Genomic DNA, 19,973 nt, shown 5'->3' on the forward strand with positions numbered 1-19,973 from the left:
GGAGTATATAAAGTTAATAAAACAAGTGTAGAAAATAGTCCAGAAGTAGACCTTTCAGGAAAGGTCAAAATTAGTCCAAAGAAACAATGTCCAATATGAAATATTAAGGTCCAAAGTTGTAATCCAGTAACCGAAACACTCACTTTGCCAAGCAAAGTGAGGGGAGATGACAAGGTCCTTTAGTCCATGAAACTTAAGCAAGGCTGGGAAGTAAACTTGATTCTTGGAACACTAGGCTTAATTCAAGGCAACAAGAAACGAGGAGCAAGAACAGGATCCGTGGTAAATTCGTGGCGAGGTCCGGGAAGCAAGGCAATGTTCGTGGAGCAAGACAAGGTCCTGGGAAGCAAAGCAAGGCTGGAAACGGGAACGAGGGCTTGGAAGCGGGAGTAGCGTAGTCCACACACAACCTACTCCCGAAGCTGACGAATTGACTCCGCAAGATTCCTACGTGGGCAAAACACCTAAATAGGGTCTCGTTTTCCTGCCAAAGAACAATTCTCTGGGGAACCAGAACCGAAAGCCATTCTCTGTGTCCAGATGCATGACTCCCTAAAGTTTCCCATGGGAAGCAGGCTTAATCAGCTGAATGCCTGGCAGCGATCCTAGCGCTCCTGCGAGACGCCTCCTGAGCGCCTTTCTGTTGTTTATAATAATCACGGCGAGAAAATGGGGGAGAATTCGGCTCAAGGCTTGTTTGGCAGACTTCTGGAAGGCAAATCTCCTGCAGGTGCAAGGGCTCCAATTCTGGCTGAAAAAGCTCCAATTCTGGCTGAAACGGTGGGAAACCTAAGTTTTCCTCTTCATCTGCCTCAACAGTTCCGGGAACGGGACTACATGGCCCATGAGTCATCACAACTTGTAAAAGAACAAAGAAATCAGCAGTGTGCTTTTGGAAGAAGCGCACATATGGTTTTATTTTTTTTTTAAATGAAGCAATAACTTCTTGAAGCCTTACCTGTGAAAAATGCCTATTTGATTGATGAACATTATATACCATTGTGGAAACAATATTGTCAACATCCTATAGTTTCTATAGGAGGAGTGACAGGCAGAAACATATTGCTTAATTGATCCATAGCTTGCGTTTCCAGTTCTCAGGGCCTGGCTCTCCTCTGGTCCTCGGGATAAGAAATCTCAGTCTTGAAATGTGTGTCACTTATTAGACTTTGTATTTTGTATCTCAGAGTCTATCAGGAGCTGGTTAGGAGCTACAGTGGCACAATGGGTTAAACCAGGCATGGGCAAACTTTTTTGCCTTGGGAACGCATTACGATCCCAGGCAGAAGAGCCATGCCAGGAAAGTGAATGGCTGGATACACGCTGGTGGGGCAGGCCCGGGAGGGGGAGGGCCTAAGAGAGGGCGGGGCCAGGAGGGGGCAGAACAGGAGCCAGGTCATCCTCAGGTTGTCCTCCCAGCATAAGGATGGGGCTACTCGCCCCGTCCTTATGCCGGGAGGAAGGCAAGACATGTGGCAACTGCCCCAATCCTCCACATCCTCCTCCCCCAGTCCTTGGGCTATCTGCTTGGAATTATTCTGGGAGGAGGGCAAGACAGGTGGTGGCTGAGAGTGCTCCAGGGGCTCTTAGCTGCTGTGTGTCTTCCTTCCCCGTCTTTTTGGCATAAGGACGTGCAATTGTGTCCTTATGCCAAGAGGACAGGGAAAATGAGGAGGGCCTGAGGTAGGTGCCCAGGGGGCCGCATCTATGCCCCATGCCTTAGTTTGCCGATGCCTGGGTTAAACCCTTGGCCGGCTGGACTGTTGACCTGAAGATTGGGTTGCTGACCTGAAGGTTGCCAAATCCTCAAGACTAGGTGAGCTCCTGTCTGTCAGCTCTAGCTTGCAGGGATATGAGAGAAGCCTCCCAGAAGGATGGTTACACATCCGAGCGTCCAATTCTGTAGACAGCCAATTCTTTTCCACCAGAAGTGACTTCCTGTATGTTCTCTGACACATTTTTTTTAAAAAAGCTGCTGGTTTTTCCTCCCTTGGTTGCCTTTCCCTCTCTGGTTTTAGAAATTGCTACAGGAAAGCAGGCACTTATATAGAATAAACAACCAAGCCTTGAAGAATGATGCAAAATACATGGCAGGCTGTCCCTAAAAATTATTTGAAAGTTCTCCATACATTCTGCAACAATGTTTGCATTCTCCAAACCCATTTCAACTAACTGGTGTTGTTACTGGGTACAAACCAAGCTCCAAACCATACTTGCCATGATCAGAGAATTGCTTTGCCAGTTTCTTCTAATCAGCTGCTGGCTTTGCTTCCCCCAGGTTTAAAAAAAGAAGCAGAGGGAGAGTCTGATTTTGAGGGATAAGATTCCCAGACACTACAGTTTTGGAAGTAATGCAATTCATGGCAGATCTGGGGATGTGTGCATACAGAATTGTCCCCAGAGTTGCCCTTATAAGCATAATGTCATTTGCTTTTCTTTCTTGCTTCATTTTATATTCTTAAATCAATAAAAAAAGTTAATCTGACCCACAGATCATCCATTGAGCTTAGTTCTAGCAAACCGTTGTGTGTGTTTCTGTCTTTCTTCAGGGAGAGGAATTGAATGCTGGCAGAATTGGCCTCACTATTATCGTGTCAGGCATGCTTGGAGCTTTGATTACTGGAATCTGGTTGGACAGAACCAAAATGTATAAGTAAGTTCTTCCCCCTACCTCTTCCCCTTCTTTTTCTCCAGACAACAGGCAAGTGTATTTAGTAGAGTAGGTACAGGAGTAAGTCCTGTAACAAACAATACAAACCACATTCATGGACTTCTTGCTCATGACTTTAGGAACTGACTTTAGAAATTACTATGAGAGGTGGTAATGTCTGTTTCTCTGAAAGTCATAAAGAAGAAGTTGGTTAGTTAACTGTTGAGGATGTTTTAACCGAATTTCCTACGTTGAGCGTGTGTGTGGGGGTGTGTGTGTGGGAGGGTGTAAAGGAGCGGGTTGGACTCAACTGAATATCTGTTCAACTCTGAAGTTCTATCAAATATGCAACATAATCATAATGAGTAAGGTAAAGGTAAAGGTTTCCCCCTGACATTAAGTGTAGTTGTGTCCGACTCTTGGGGGGGGGGGGGGGGTGATGCTCATCTCCATTTCTAAGTCATTGTCTGTAGACACCTCCAAGGTCATGTGACCAGCATGACTGCATGGAGCGCTGTTATCTTCTCGTAAGAGTAGTACCTATTGATCTACTCACATTTGCATGTTTTTGAACTGCTAGGCTGGCAAAAACTGGGGCTAACAGTGGGAGGTCACCCTACTCCCTGGATTCGAACCACCAAACTTTTGGTCAGCAAGTTCAGCAGCTCCACGGTTTCACCGCTGTGCCACTGAGAGCTCCCGTAATGAGTATTGCGACAAATTACTTTCACGTAATGACCAATATATAATACAGCAATACCCCCTTCCTTTTTAGGGCTAAAATTTCCTAAAGATACCAGATGCAGGGTCAATTCTGGTTTGTACTTGAATAAAGACAGCCAATAAATGTCAGGTGTTGTAGGCTGTATTGCAGAGGCAAAACTATCTCTGAGTGCTTCTTGACTAAGAAAACATTATGAAAGTCATTGGGTTGCCGTAAGTCAGGAAGTGATACACACACAGAGAGACTTAATCACTGGGAATAAAATACTGTATATATTCATCTACAGTGTAAGTCTAGAGATTTTAGTTCAATAATCGACCCTCAAACCTTGGGTTAACTTATTGATGAATCATTGTAAATATTGTGCCTTAACTCTTATTTTTAAAAAAGGAAGCTTCCTCTTCTCTGAATAGAATGGCAAAAGATGAGAGCTCATCCTGGGAGAATCTAAAAAAGCACCGACACTTGTCTCTTTCTGCCGTTGTGCTCTTTGTGATGTTTTTGAATGTTTTGGGTGGGAAAATGGTAGCTGACCCCCTGAGGCAGCCCTGGCACTTTCCTTTCTTTGTAGAATAACCTCAGTTTATCCACAGCTCATATCCAAATCTATAATTTTGGTCTCAAACCCTCTCCTTGACTTTTATGTTATGTCTGCTTATGCACAAGTGTATACAGATATTTTAAAAGGTAATATAAGATCTGGTAATTGTTGGCAATTGTGGCCTAATTAAACTTGCAGGAGGCCCCATTAACATGAGTTAGGAAGGCAAATTTAATTTTCTTGTATGCCTCTGAGCTATATTGTTTTATTGTTGTGTGCCTTCAAGTCATTTCCAACTTATAATGACCTTAAGATGAACCTATCATAGGGTTTTCGTGGCAATACATATTCAGAAAGGGTTCCTCTGAGGTTGCGAGATATCACTTGCCCAAGATTTGAACCCCGGTCTCTAGAGTCATATTCCAATGCTCAAACCACTGCACAATGCTGCATCATTGAGGAGGGCATTTTTCTCCAGTATCCTCCTCCATGTTAAGACATGACATTAATGATGTTATGCCTTCTGTTTGTGTGGGATGTGATAACAGGAGCCACCCACCACTGGTAGACAGCAAGGGGACTCACTGATACCTCTTGCCACTCTCCTTTCAAAAACCGACTGCCTGTATGTCTCTTGGTTCTTTTTTAAAATCCAATTTCTGTGTTATTCCAACTGATTGTATTCACTGTTTAAATGAAAGCTACAGGAGCTTCTATTTAAAACCACTGGTGTAAATGAGATGTTTACAATGAAAGCATTTTGAGAAAAGCATAGAGAAAGACAGATTCATGTAGAATTCTTTAAGAAAATGGAATCTAAGAAAAGTTGGCGACTGGAGCAGTTTGAATAATCTCATAATGCAGTGTCTTCACTGTCATACTTAGGACTGGTTCTGCGATTTTTAACTCAGCATGCCCAAAGGGTGTTAGCTTGGGGAAAGACTGAATTGAAAAACAGAGTAGAACTAGGAATAGGTAATCTCATTGAACCTCAAGGGTGGCTGGTGTATTTCCACCGACCAAGCTAGTTGAGTGGGTAACTATTCCAAGCTCAGGATTTTATTTTATATTGTTCATTAATTTAATTTTTTTCAATTGTTCATTTCCTTTTTGTTAGGCATCTTTCCTATTTTTAGTGGAAAAGAGCAATAAAACTTGACTCTATATTTTTACAAGGGTGGACCAGTTATAACTTAGGCAGATACAGAGGCACCTTTTAATTTATGACACTACAGCTGCAATTTGGTGTTTCTGGGTGTTGTGATGTTAGCAGTATGACTTGCTCCAGGTGTAGTGAATGCTTTTGGCATTCTTGAGTCTCTGTCCCTGGAATACAAGTAAGCCACTTCATGGAACACAACAATTCTTTATTGATTAGTCACTTTTGACCATATCAAAACATGTAAAACATACAATACGTACACACTTACGCATACATACAATAAAACCATGTAAAGATACAAAACATCCCGACCTGCGGCCTAATAACCCGCTCCTAGACAAATACAGAGTAAAAAGGTTAAAATTAGTAATTTCCTAAGGAAAGGTTTGAACAAGGACAGGGGTAAGTAAAACATTCTTGAGTCTCTGTCCCTGGAATACAAGAGAAAGCCACTTCATGGAAATTTCCACCAAAAAGCCTTCTGGCTTTTAACATTGCTTACATAATGCTGGTATTGCAATGGCGTGATGCAAACATTTCCTTTTCAGACTGAGAAAGTTACCTTTTTAGATTACAGTTCTCCAAATCCTTCAGCAAATACAGCTAGTGGTACTATTCATAGAGAGATTTTGGGAATCCCCAAATCTTCCTAGTTTAGAAAAGTTCCCCAAAGTATCTCTTCTAAACTATGAATTCAACATGACTCATATTCCTTTAATTGTTGGGTAGAAATAGTTTTGGTAAATGTGTTTACATTAGCTGTAATGGGTTGTGTTGGTGAGAACTGCAGTAGAAAAATTTCTAGGGGGGATCAGTTTGCTCTTATACTTTTGTTAGAACAGCAATAATAAAGCCTTTCACAATTTTACTAGTGGTAATTGAGAATTTATAGGTTGAATCCATACCTAGGCTTGTGCAATTGGGCCAGCAAAACAGACTTTTCCCATTCTTCTTCTCCATGGTAATTTGCCACTTCTTTGAAAATGCTAATTGAAAATTGAGGAGGAGGCAAGTTTGTTTTTGGTTTCTCTGGAGACTAGGAGATGGAGCATTGGATTCCACTTAAACATTAGGAAGAATTTATTGACTATAGGAGCTGTTCAACTGTGGAATATGCTGCATCAGAGCATGTTGTAGGTGTCTTCTCTAGAGATTTTTAAGCAGAGGAGGATGGCCATCTGTCGGGGGTGCTTTGAATTTGTGTTTCTGCATAACAGAGAGTTGCACTGGATGGCCCTTGGGGTCTCTTCCAAATCTATGATTCTGTTGTACACACACTGTTAAGATCCCTTGCAGAAGGGTATGACCTATGATTCATACCTTCTAAAATATAGTGGCTTCACCTTTCATCTGTAAAAACTGGGATCATAATAGAGATCTTGAATCCAATTGAATATGCATATGTAGACAAACACATATACAGCTGTATTTGGTAATTAAGTGGGACCTTAGTATCTGTTACGGTTTGGTTCCAGGATGCCTTTGGATTCCAAAATCTCTGGGTGCCTAAGTACTATTATACACAATGGCACAGTAAAATGGCATTCCTTATATAAAGGTCCACTTTTTGAAATCAAGGTTTGCTTTTTGAGAAAAAAAAGCAGTATTTTTAAGCTGCTGATGGTTGAATCCATGGTGCAGAATCCATGGATGCAACTATATATATGTGCACTATAAATTTTACTAAATATTAGCATAATGGGAAAAGACAGTTGTTTTTATTTTAATTTCCTACTTTAAATGCGCATGTCAAGTTTTGGATTTTCATACTGCTTTCCTTAGGCCAGAACTCCATAGTCAAGATCCCTTCTGTTCTTTTTTATTTGTTTCAGAGAGAGGCCAATAGGAAAAAAAATCTGTTTGTGTTCATTACATTATTGGAAAGAGCTCCTAACCATACTGAATATTTTTGTTGCTAAATTTTTGTTGTTTGTTGGTTCAAGCAAGATAGATACACATAGACTTCACACCTCTGAGGATGCCTGCCACAGATATGGGAGAAACATCAGGAGAGAATGCTTCTGGAACATGGCCATACAGTCCGGAAAACTCACAGCAACCCTGTGATTCTGGCCATGAAAGCCTTCAGCAACACAAGATAGATAACAATTTTACTTGATTTGAAATATCACTGATATGACAGTTGGTTTGCACATTTCGGTGCATGCTTGCTTCGAAAATAGCAGGCTGCTCTCCAAATTAAGTCTTAAGATCATTGATCAAGAGAAGAGCTGGAATCTGTCAACTATATATGTTTCCTGCACTGTAACAGTGCACTTGGTACCACTTTAGGGCTTGTGTTACTGAGAAATTACTCTTTTAAAGATAATTAAAAATATAATTATGGGGCCAGTTGCCACTGAAGTTACCGGATTTCACCACATAATTGTGATCACTCTATAATCATTGCACCCTATTATTTCAGTTCAAAAAATTGTTTTTATCACGTAATCATTGCATGGACAATTCTGTTTGTGTCTGCAAGGCTAACAGAGGCTTTCTGTGATTTTTTTGGGCTGTATGACCATGTTCTAGAAGCCGTTTCTCCTGACGTTTTGCCCATATCTATGTCAGGCCTCCTCAGAGGTTGTGAGGAAAACTCACAGCAACCCAGTGATTCTGGTCATGAAAGCCTTCGACAACACAGTGCTAACAGTAATTTCATTCAACCCAATGAAGTACTGCAGCACTCTAAACAAGCCCTTGAAAGAAGTAATTTAAAAAGGGTGGCACTCACCTCGAAAGAAATGATTTTAACTGGGTGTTGCTCTCCTTGAAAGAAGTGATTTAAAAAGGGTGGCACTCACCTCGAAAGAAATTATTTTAGCTGGGTGTTGCTCTCCTTGAAAGAAGTGATTTATCACTTCTCTTCAAAGAAGTGATTTAGAAAGACCCGTGCTCTCCTCGAAAGAAATTATTTTAAAAGCATGGTTTTTAAGTACCATAATACCAGATTTTTTTAAAAAAACACCACCTTTGTGTAATGTTTGCACCCAATATTTTGGCCAGTAAAAATCGGCATAAAATCTGCAATGATTATGCAGTAAAATTTTATAACTTCCACTAAAATGAGCCAGTTCCTACAGGATAGCAGACAAAGGGAGGCCTCTGAAAAGAGGGAGACAGTAGTACTCTTACGAGAAGTGAAGGATTTCCAGAAGGACAAGATGTTTCGTGAGCAGGGAAGAAAAACCTAGTGTGGGAATGAGAATCCTGCAGCCCTTTGGACTACCTGAAGAACCAAGGCCATTTTTGTGGTTCTAAAGTATGTTTACCAACATGGAAAATATCAAGTTCAGTAGATTTATTCCAATGATAATTTCTCTACAATGGAGCATGCAATTGGTAAAATGATCCTTCCTTGCTATACTAGTGCTCCTGTTTGTAGTATCCTTTCATTGGGCATTTCCTAAATTTTCCTAACCTAATTGAAAAGTAACTTCTTAATGTATTGCTGTTTGATGTATTTGTATGAATTTTGTATGTTGTATGCCGCTTTGAATCCCACCCATGGGAGAAAAGTGGGATAGAAATGAAATTATTATTATTATTATTATTATTATTATTATTATTATTATTATTATTATTATTGGGCCAGGTCTTGGGACAAGCAGGAATGGCTCCGTATGTATGTATGTATGTACAGTATGTGTGTGTGTGTGTGTGTGTGTGTGTGTGTGTGTGTGTATATATATATATATATATATATATATTTACTGTATCGGTTTAATTTGTACACTGAACATATGTAAAACAGGATTAGTAAAGAGATGCAAATAGTGGAGGAAGGAACACCAACAAGTTAAGCAGATTACACACTACTACAGACCTACTATTGGACAATGAAAAAAAAGCTGATAGAAAGAAAATAAATAAATAAATGGGTCCTAGAGCAAATCAAGGCTGAACTCTCCCCAGAAGCGAAGATGATTAAGTTGCGACTTGACGGCAGTTAACCTTGAATGTATCATGAGAAGACACAACTCACTAGAAAAGATAATCATGCTTGGGAAGGTAGAAAGCAGTAGGAAAAGAAAAAGATTGTGTACCACGTGAATTGATTTAATGAAGGAAGTCAAAATTGGAGCAGAACTGATGAGGTTAGGATGACCTAGAGGTCTCTCATTCACAGAGTTATAGGAAATTGAATGATAAGGCTTAACTACAACAGCACAATATATTAATGTGTGGTAATTAAAAGACTTTTGTTGCCTGAAGACTCAGAGTGTATGTGTACAGTGTCTAACAGTTGCAAAGCAAGAAGACACCTTGTATTAGAAACCTTGTATTAGAAACCTTGTATTAGAATTGTTGCCATTTATGAAACCTTGTATTAGAATTGTTGCCATTTATGTATGGCCAAACAGATCCCAAGAAATGGCAGGAGAAAAGACCGCAAAACTGAATCTACAAGTTATAAATTGTGAGTTGAAGTGGCATTCTAGTTTATCAGGACACTCAAGGGAGAGAAGAAATAATATGGGGTTTCCCTATTGCTTATAGGAGAATACTGTTGAATCTGAAAAAATCAAATTAGTGTTGTCAAAGGCTTTCATGGCCGGAATCACAGGGTTGTTGTGTGTTTTCTGGGCTGTATGGCCATGTTCCAGAAGCATTCTCTCCTGATGTTTTGCCCACATCTATGGCAGGCATCTATGGATGCCTGCCATAGATGTGGGTTTTTTTTTTCGTGTCAGGAGCAACCGGAGTTGCTTCTGGAGTGAGAGAATTGGCTGTCTGCAAGGACGTTGCCCAGGGGACGCCCGGATGTTTTGATGTTTCACCATCCTTGTGGGAGGCTTCTCTCATGTCCCCGCATGGAGCTGGAGCTGATAGAGGGAGCTCATCCACGCTCTCCCCAGGTGGGATTCGAACCTGGCAACTTTCAGGTCAGCAACCCAACCTTCAAGTCACTTAGTCCACTACACCATCTGGGGTGAAACGTCAGGAGAGAATGCTTCTGGAACATGGCCATACAGCCCAGCAAATACACAACAACTCAGGGCAAATTAGCATGTGACATGCTTTTGTCTTCCACCCACCCATTTCCACAGAATGGAAATGTTCTGCTGAGTTTGCTTTTGATGCTCTCTCTAGCTGGCTTTCTCAGCAAGAGCCCTGTTTTTGCACAGTTCATCATTTAAAGAGTCTTCAATCTTCCTTTTGAGAGAAGTAGGAAATTGGTCAGAGTTCAAGAACAAGGAGCAGAAGAGTGGCTGCGCTGCTTATATCTGTGGATGACCTGTGCAGTTTCTTGTTAGAGTCTCCTGTGGTTCTTCTACAGAATAGTCAGGCAGAGAGATCGTATTTTGCTGCTGCATTCTCACACTCCAGGCTCCTTTTTTCTGTATCTCTGGCTGATATAGATAGTGTGTTCTTTGTCTATGGAGCAAGAGACCATAATCTCCTTGTGGGAATCATCCTATAACTCAGGGTTTATTCTAAGCTGCACAAGAAGTCAGAAGAACAGTATCAAATGGATTTTTAAAAATAGTGAAATAGAAAGTTTTTAAAAAGACTATTACCTCTGTTACATTATAGCAGTAGAATCAAGTTCTAACTTGTGAAATTTTAACCTGCATTTGATTGGTTTGGGCTTGTGTGTATTTTGTCATAAGTATATTAATAGTACTGTGTTTTATCTCTCTTTAATCTTGTTATACCCTGCTTTGAGCAGCAAGGAGAGGTGGATTGTTGTTGTTGTTGTTGTTGTTGTTGTTGTTGTTGGGAGCAACTCCATTGTAACCAAAGACGTACATGAATATGTGTCTAGATGATTTGGATCCAACTGTGTTGCTGCAGGCATTGTCACCCACATCCCAAATTCTTTGGCATCTGGGCTACATAGTTTACTAACATCAGAAATAAGAAATCATCCTTATTTTTAAAATTAAAGTCCATACGGTCGAACACACATAAACCTATTTCCTTCTGTACCTTTTGTTTTCCACCCACATATCATGTGCCCAGCTATAGAATAATAGCTGCTGTAGTTTTGGTTTTCAAAAAGTAGTGCTCTCTGCCACCTGGCCTTTTCAGAATGGTTTTGAATTAATTTTCTAAGTAAACATGTATCGAGTGATGTCCATATGCTTGTACAGCTATCATGTTACTATCTTTCATTTTCCATCTTGTTCCCTGACTTTATAGGAGACATTTAGGAAACTGTGGAATCATTTCATGGATGGACTCAGCCTATCTTGGTGCAAAGTTCTCCTATTTCTCCCTTTCACACAGCCTACTAACTTGCCTGCTCTGACTAGGTTCTTGCAATAGGTGAAATGAAACCAAAGAAAAAAGAAATAGTATATTCCTAATTTCCTATAAACAGAAAATGTATTGGACTGGAAACTCTTATAGAAACCAAGTATTTTCACATGACTTGCTAACTATTGCTGTTCTGTCATCATGTGTTAGTTTTGTTTCATGCTGAGGAGTAGCTTCCCTTTCAAGTATCAAATAAAGCTTTCAAGCACTACGTAGCAACTTGCTAGACAGAAACATTCAGAAATAAATACATTTAAAAAAATTAAAAATAAGCTGAAATATTTGTTCATGTTTTCCCCATAACAGATTTGTAATTCAAATTTAATAAAGTATAAATGAAAATTGAATGCAAGTTTTAATTCTAATGGTGCTTTCCTTGTTGCAGGCAAACGACCCTGATGGTTTATATTATGTCATTTGTGGGCATGGTGATTTACACTTTTACTCTGGACCTAGGCTACATTTGGGTGGTCTTTGTGACTGCGGGTGTGCTGGGGTGAGTTGGCTTCTCTCTTTGTCCCTCAAGGTAATTTTTCGTAGCTGCCCTTGGAGGCATTTAGCATTCCCACCAAAAGTGAGATGGAGACTCCTCCCATCCCTTCAGCAGGAGGAGGTAATGTGAGCAAAAGTTGCTTGGACAATACAGCGTATGTACAACCACTACCACACACTTTAGTATCTATGCTGACTAGGAATATCTTGTATTGGAAAGTCTAAATAAATGAAACAGTGAGGGGGAAATAGGTGGGTCTGTGTTTTTCAGGCACAAGAGAAACCCTAGTGTGGAAGGTTACCTTTAAAAAGTAATTAGTTAGTCAGCATTTTAAAGCTCATTCAAAAGGGTGAGTTATGCTGATTATAATTTTAGAGGAGATCTTGTTTTCTTTTTATTCAAAAGTCCCTAAAATAGTTCATTTTCATTTATTTTGAAAACCCATATTAAAAGTTTTATGCTACTGGGCTATGAAACAAGGAATTTCTAGGTACAAAAGCCACACAATTATAAAAGTACCCAAAACAACAATAATTATACTGCAATGGGAATGAAGTTAGCACTTGTTCATTTATAATTGCTATATAACTTTATAATGAAAGAATAAAATCACAAGGAAGTACTTGTACTAACAACTTGAGAGCTTTGGAAGAAATCTAGTCTGGAGCAGCTCTCTACTCTTAACATGACATGGCCCTGACTTTGTATCTATTAATGGCTAATTACATCTCCTATCTTACAGTTTTTTTATGACAGGCTACCTGCCACTGGGCTTTGAATTTGCTGCTGAATTGACTTACCCAGAGTCGGAGGGGACATCATCGGGCCTTCTCAATGTATCTGCACAGGTAAATGCTTCATGCACCCTTCATCAATGTATTGATACAGCTATTCCATAAATACTGCTATCATATGTATGTATGTATGTATGTATGTATGTATGTATGTATGTATATATATGTGTGTGTGTGTGTGTGTGTGTGTGTGTGTGTGTATAACCAGACTATCATGACAATTCCCAGAAACGGCTTGATTTGGTTTCAGGATAGTAGTGGCTTTTCACACAGTAGTGACTTTTCTCATTTCATTGATAAAATTCCTTCTAGAACTCACTTCTGTGGATAAATGGATCTCGGATGAATGGAATTAATTATATATACGTTTTTAAGGTTTTTATAATGTGTTTTAACAATGTTATTAATAGATCTGTTTATATTGTTTTGTTTTTATGATTGCATTTTGGGCATTAAATGTTGCCAATTTTTGTAAGCCACCCTGAGTCCACTTGGGTGAGAAGGGCGGGGTATAAATGTTGCAAATAAATAAATAAATAAATAAATAAAGGATACATCAGCAAGTGGCAGGGATTTTTTCCCCTTCTTAAATGATCTTGATCTTTGTTATCATCCATAAAGAGAGTAAAATAATAAGCGTCATGACCGATCCTTAGTAGTCGGGCACTGAATTATTTAGACACCTTTTTTTGTTTTGTTTTTTGAGAAGTGAAAGAATAAAGGCGAAGGTTTCCCCTTGACATTAAGTCTAGTCGTGTCCAACTCTGAGGGGTGGTTCTTATCTCCATTTCTAAGCCAAAGAGCCGGAGTTGTCCATAGACGTTTCGTAGATCATGTGGCTAGCATGACTGCATGGAGCGCCATTACCTTCCCATCAAAGTGTTACCTATTGATCTACTCACATTTGCATGTTTTCGAACTGCTAGGTTGGCAGAAGCTGGGGCTAACAACAGGAGCTTATCCTGTCCTGTGGATTCGAACCGCCAACCTTCTGGTCAGCAAGTTCTGCAACTTAGTGGTTAAACCGCTTCGCCACCATGGCCCCCCTTTAGTATCCATACTGAAGCACTTTTCTGGTCAAACAGTGTTGCATTATGCTCATGCATGACCTATGTAACTGAGCAAAAGTAGTCGGGCACTGAATTATTTAGACACCAATGTATGGCAGGAGAGAGTACTAGCAATTCTGATCAAGGAGTAAAGATGCCAAAAGCTAAGGTAATGAACTAAGGCCTTATTGTAAGAACTCTGTTAAAGATAGGAAAGCTATCCAAGGGTACTGAATTAATACTGAATTTGTTCTGGTGGTTTTTTTTTTGTTTTGTTTTTTGAGAAGTGAAAGAATAAGGAGGTAGGAAGAGAAATGCAAAAGCTCCTAAGAGTATCAGCTTACAGAGAACAGGTGATAAGACATGAAGGTCACTAAAAACTGTCCGCTGTTGTATTTCCAGCAAGAAGAGATAATACTGATTAGGTCAAGTTATACAAAAATGCAGTTTTCTTTCTTTTAGGCACAAACTGTTTCTCATGGTTTTTGAAAAATTAATAAAGGGCATAACTAGTCAAGCATATCCACGATAAGGAGATGCTTATTTTGACTGGGCATAGCCCTTATGCTATGGTTTATTGATTAATCCCAGCCACAATGAACCAATGTAATCACTTGAATTTGCATAAGTGGCAATTTACCATGTTTCTTCTGATTCAGTGATTCAAACACAAATATGTTGCATTAACTTTGTTAAACTTCGTAATATAACTTTTGAAAATGTTTGTCCTAGATTTTTGGAATCATTTTCACAATTAGCCAAGGACAGATTATTGATGACTTTGGGACTCGAGCAGGAAATCTCTTCCTCTGTGCCTTCCTGTTCGTTGGCACTATTATAACAGGTAAAACACACATTCTGAAAGTTCAATAATGTATTTCTAGGCTTTTGTTTGTAAAATGTTTCTGCCTTCAGGTCACCTGTCAACTTACAGGAAATTTCATAGGGTTTTCTTAGGCAGAGAATACTCAGAGGTTGTTTTGCCAGTTCCTTTCTATTAAATTTAGCTCATAGGACCTGATATTGGTAAACATTCTCCTATCCAAGGACCAATCAAAGCTGGCCCAGCTTAGATTCCACGATCAGAAAGGATATTGAATAGTTTGAGTTATATGTATATATTTGATGGATTCAACATACCTGAACTATATACTTATGTCTACGGCAAATTCATATATAAGTTGAGGGCAGGTTTTGGGGCCAAAATTAAGGATTTTGATATGAATTGTGCATAAGTCGAGGGTTATGCTGTGGAGAGGGGAAAACACCAAATGTCATCACAGGGGACTTCGATGCCTCTGGCAATTACCACCATTTCCCTGCCCAGGCATTCAAAAAGGCTAGAGACACTGCCATAGCAGGGAGAGTAGTTCTTTGAGGTCCCCCTGGGATTGACTAAGTTCTCATCTTTCAGTCTTCTACCCAGAGAAGGGGGTGGTTTAGTTTTTATAAGAGTTAAGGCACTATGCTTACATTGGCCCATGGATAAGCCGACCCAGTTTTGGGGATTAATTTTTTCACTAAAGTTTTTAGACTTATGCATCCATATATGTAGTAACTTTAAAGAATGTAATTTGCCATTTAAAACATATTAGTAGAGATGGATTGTACCCATGCGGTAGTAGGCTCCTTTATTGTATAAACATCAGAATTGCTGGAAGTGAATGTAGACCTTTCTCTGATATCTCAAAGTCTGAGCCTTCTTCTATGGATGAATATGATGCCCCAACTAAACCAGAATTTAGATCTAAAGGGATTTAACTGACATCCTGAGTTGTGCCCAGAAGCAGACTAGTAATTGTGCGTGTTGATAATTTTTTCCACCACCATCTCTTAACTTCATTTGCCTTCTCGAGATTTAACCATTCCTCCATATGTTCCCTGATGATGTACAACAGCTACGTATAGCCTACAGCTTTCTGATTCTATTTATTTTCCTGCTGTCCCCCAGCTTTCATCAAACCTGATCTCCGGAGACAACGAGCCAATCTGGAAAATGAGCAGACTGTGAGTAAACAATATATTTCTGTGTTGATAGCTTATGGCCACCGGACACACCTGTGAATCATGATGTTAATGTCATGATGAATTATTGTACCAGCCTGAGGAAGCATTGCTGTTGTCTCAGCTGTGCCAGGTATATAGTTTATTAATAGAAGAGTGCTATTAAGAGTCAGAACAGCATACCATGTGGGTTTTTTTCTCTAGTGCTCAAGAACAGCTGCAAAAATTAAAAGAGAAGGAGATAGCATCTGATTGCATACCTAGGGGTCCAGCATCCTGGGTTTCTATTGCCTCGTGAAAGTTTGGAAGTAGCACTCAAGGTTTTTTTTTTAAAGAAGGAAATGAAGATCACAAGCCAAGTTCTTATATAGAGCAACCAGGATGTTTTAGGTTGGAGGGGCACTACTTTCCACATGCTTTAGACACAGACTATCATAATCCCTAAGCATTAGCATCATCCCTAACCATTGTCATGTCTAGTGCCTTTGGGAGTTGAAGGACAAATTATTTGAAGGACTAAAGATTCCTTTGTCTTTATTAGTTTAGATAGGTTTGATCCTCGAGATGTTGTTGAATGTCAATTCACAGAAGCTCTAGCTGTTAGCTAACATGTAGTTGTTAGGAATACTGGGAGATGTTCTTCAACAACATCCAGAAATCTGCACTATTTTCATCCAATCTTAGATTGTGTCCCCCGGGTGTTTGCACATTTCATTATAGATGAAGCCTTCCTCCTCACACTTAGAAACATCATATCTATAATGATGTTGTGGAATGGAATTGATGTAATTCATTATAAGTGAATTACAGATACTTGGTGACTTATTATTTATTTTTAACTGAGGCAGGAGCCGAACTGGAGTGGCCTATCATGGACACTAGAAGCTTGTTACTAATCTGATTGCCAGTAGGACCTCATGGATCAGGTTGTCTGAGGAAAGGTCTGTGGGTGTCATGACCTGTTGGAGACATTCAAATATGGCTGTGGGAGTACAAAATTATGTAGAGACAAAAAGGAAAAAGGTCATATGAGGGATAGAAGCCTGTTTGAAGAGGAACTAGGAAGAGACAGACAGTTTAGACAAGATGCTGCTAGGCTTGAGCAGGCAAAAGGAAAGACAACTACATGCTCCATTCTTAGGCAATTACAATGTGGAATATTGTCAGACCCTAGGCAGCGGAGCACCAAGAACCAGACACGGAGGCCAATAACTATCTAATATCTTTATTAAAGAAGTGTATAAGAATAATAAAAACAAGTAGAAAATATAGTCCAGAAGCAGACCTTTCAAATGAGGCCAAATATAGTCCAGAAATAGTTTGTCCAATAAATGATATTAGAGTTCAAAGATAAAATCCAATAAACCGAAACACACACTATTGCCAGGCAATAGTGTGGGGAATGTCCAGAGTCTATCAAGGCACAAGGTAAATCCACAAGAAGGCTGGGAACGAGGCTTGAATCTAGGTGACAGGGTCCGTGGCTCAAACAAAGCAAGGCAATCCAAAACTTGATTCTAAGAACAAAATCCGTGGCTAGAGGCAAGGCAATTCCTGGATACTTGAATAGGCAAGGCAAGGAAACTGGAACAGCGGGCTTAGCGAAGTCCGCACTGGAAGCATGAATTCACTCCTGAAGCTGACCTTATGAATTCACTCCTGAAGCTGACCTGTTGTCTCCGTACGGAGCCAACCGTGCCAGGTACTTTTATCTGGGTCTCGTTTCCCGCCAAACGGTTGTCCAGCGTTCTCTTTCCCTAGAGAACAGAAAACGAAACCCAACTTTGCAGATGTGAGACTCCCTGAATTTTCTCAGGGGAACCATGGCTAATCAGTGTCTTGTTTGGCAGCAATTCTCAGACTCCTGCGAACTCGCTCTTTAACTCCCCTGTCCGCCGTGAAGGATTGCTTTCTAGTGAAGAGAGGCGAGAGCTTTTCAAGGTCAGTTTTAATTGGCTCTTGGGTGAGAACATCAACACGGGGCATCTGGAAAGACTCCGGCTGTTGTTGATCCGGAGAAAACCCCATGTTTTCATCCTCATCTGCCACAGTGACACTAGGAACGGGACTACAAGGCCCATGAGGCATCACAAATATAAGGAATTAATCATCCACTCCAGGCACAATAACCCTGGACAATGCAGAGCTGGAAGGGATGAATTTATGACCAGCCAGTATGTTCTCTATCTGCCATAGCTATAGTGCAGTGACAAACCCTTTTTAGGGATTTGCAATTAGGAACCAACCCAGGAGAGGCTTGGGTTTACCAGACTGCTTTTGAATTGCCTTGGATGGGATAATAACCAGCACATGGATAGACATTCTAGAGCCAGGAGAGAAGATGGGACCTAGTGGTGGCATCCTAAAAGCACCCATTGAAGTAAATAGGGCAGTTGAATAAAGACTTGACTTGTGAATTACTTGCTTAACTATTATTTTTTCAAAAGAATGATGGAAGAGGAGCTTTTGATAGAAGAATGTACCAGGGCATTTATATAGAAATGTAGGAAAGCATTATTATTTTATGTTCATTCTATTTGCTTCATGTAATAAGAAAGCAACACCTAATATGAAGAAGGAAGGACTGGCTTTGCAGCTGTATTCCTTTGTGATTGTGGAATCTTTAAAAAATTTGGCACTGGCATTTTTCAGGTGCTCTGAAAGGTGCCAAACAGCAAGAAAGCTAGAGGAAGGCTTAAGGCTATAGCTAAAGCTGCTGCTTCTGCTGACTCAGTTTAAACTTATTTAGAAGAGAGCTGATCTCTGTTAACTGCCAGCTGGTCTCCCTGTTCTCTTCTGGGGAGATTGTTGTTGAGCCAAAGACCAGCTCTGTTTCCACTTGCTACCAAGGATCACCTCTCTCTGACTCAAGTATTTTTTTTGGCATTTTCATAATTAGTACAAATCACAGAGGGACAAAACAAAACAACCTGCAATCCTACTATTAGATCTTGAATCAGGCAATAAAAATGAGGTCTTTCGGTTTTGCTCCAAGCCTTGCTTTCAGGTTTGGGACCCTGTAGCCTTCCTATTGTGACTGGACTACAATTTGTATGTTACCTTTCTATTGGGCATGTTGCACTAGGTGATGCGAAATGGATCCAACATCTCTGGGGACCAGGGCCGGCCCCACTATTGAGGCACCTGACGCCGCCGCCTCGGGCGCAGGCCCGGGGGGGCGCCGTCAGGCTGGGCGGGAGGCGGGGCACCGCCCTGACGGTGCCCCGCCTCCCGCCCAGTGCGCCCTGGCCCGTCTGGCCTTTTCTAGCAGGCCAGACTGCAGCGGAGGTCCCTCCAGGCCGCAATCGCGGCCTGGAGGGACCTTCGCTGCAGTCTGGCCTGCTAGAAAAGGCCAGACGGGCGAGAGGGAGTAGCGTGGGAGGCGGAGCCAGCTCTGACGCTGCTCCCCCCCCGCCCAGCGTGCCTTGGCCCTGCCTCCCACGCAACGTGGGAGGCGGGGCCAGGGCACGCTGGGCGGGGGGCGGGGCCAGAGCTGGCCCCGCCTCCCACGCTACTCCCGCTCGCCCGTCTGGCCTTTTCTAGCAGGCCAGACTTCAGCGGAGGTCCCTCCAGGCCGCAATCGCGGCCTGGAGGGACCTCCGCTGCAGTCTGGCCTGCTAGAAAAGGCCAGACGGGCGAGCGGGACTAGCGTGGGAGGCGGAGCCAGCTCTGACGCCGCCCCCCCCCCGCCCAGCGTGCCTTGGCCCTGCCTCCCACGCTGCGTGGGAGGCGGGGCCAGGGCACGCTGGGCGGGGGGCGGGGCCAACTCTGGCCCCGCCCCCCTCACTATTCGCCCTGGCCCCGCCTCCCACGCAGCATGGGAGGCGGGGCCAGAGCACGCTGGGCGGGGCCAGGGCGCGGGAGGCGGGGGCGCTTTTCAGCACCCCCGCTTTACATCAAAAAATATCTCCGGCCGGCCCTGCTGGGGACACATAATAAATAGTAATAACAAACTTTATTTATATACCACCCTATGTCCTCAAGGGACTCAGAGCGGTTTCCAATACAACAGAAAACATACAACAAGTTAAAACCATACAGCAATTAGAATATAATACCACATGAACATAAATGCATAAGACATATAATCAGTTAACAAAGATTTAAAACCTAATGACAAAAATTCCATCAATAAACCCAGATACAGTGACCAAGATTCAACGTTGGAGTGACCGACTATAAGGTGCTATGTGTGTCAGGTGCTACAGTACAGAGTGGGCAAGGAGGTGGATAAAGTGCTAAGCGAGAGCATAACTGGGAGGGCTAAGGGAGCTCTATTCAAAAATCTG

General features: G+C 41.4%; 1 protein-coding gene across 8 annotated transcripts in view; it reads left to right on the forward strand.

Annotated features, from left to right (window-relative positions):
- The window catches only part of flvcr2 (FLVCR choline and putative heme transporter 2), a 77,000-nt gene that overhangs the window by 47,217 nt on the left and 9,810 nt on the right, over positions 1-19,973 (forward strand). For 6 of the 8 annotated variants that reach the window (XR_010002122.1, XR_010002123.1, XM_062968323.1 and 3 more), the window contains exons 5-9: positions 2,550-2,653; positions 11,730-11,840; positions 12,580-12,685; positions 14,413-14,524; positions 15,632-15,687. Coding sequence is in view for 4 of the 8 variants with exons in the window: in XM_062968323.1 (XP_062824393.1) it covers positions 2,550-2,653; positions 11,730-11,840; positions 12,580-12,685; positions 14,413-14,524; positions 15,632-15,687 (489 nt within the window). In the remaining 4 variants the exon portion in view is untranslated. Of the gene's footprint in view, positions 1-2,549; positions 2,654-11,729; positions 11,841-12,579; positions 12,686-14,412; positions 14,525-15,631; positions 15,688-17,534; positions 17,626-19,973 lie in introns of all 8 variants that reach the window. The other 2 variants (XR_010002125.1, XR_010002124.1) reach the window with 1 other exon arrangement.

The sequence above is a fragment of the Anolis carolinensis genome, chromosome 1 (assembly GCF_035594765.1).
Source record: "Anolis carolinensis isolate JA03-04 chromosome 1, rAnoCar3.1.pri, whole genome shotgun sequence".
Taxonomy (NCBI): domain Eukaryota; kingdom Metazoa; phylum Chordata; class Lepidosauria; order Squamata; family Dactyloidae; genus Anolis; species Anolis carolinensis.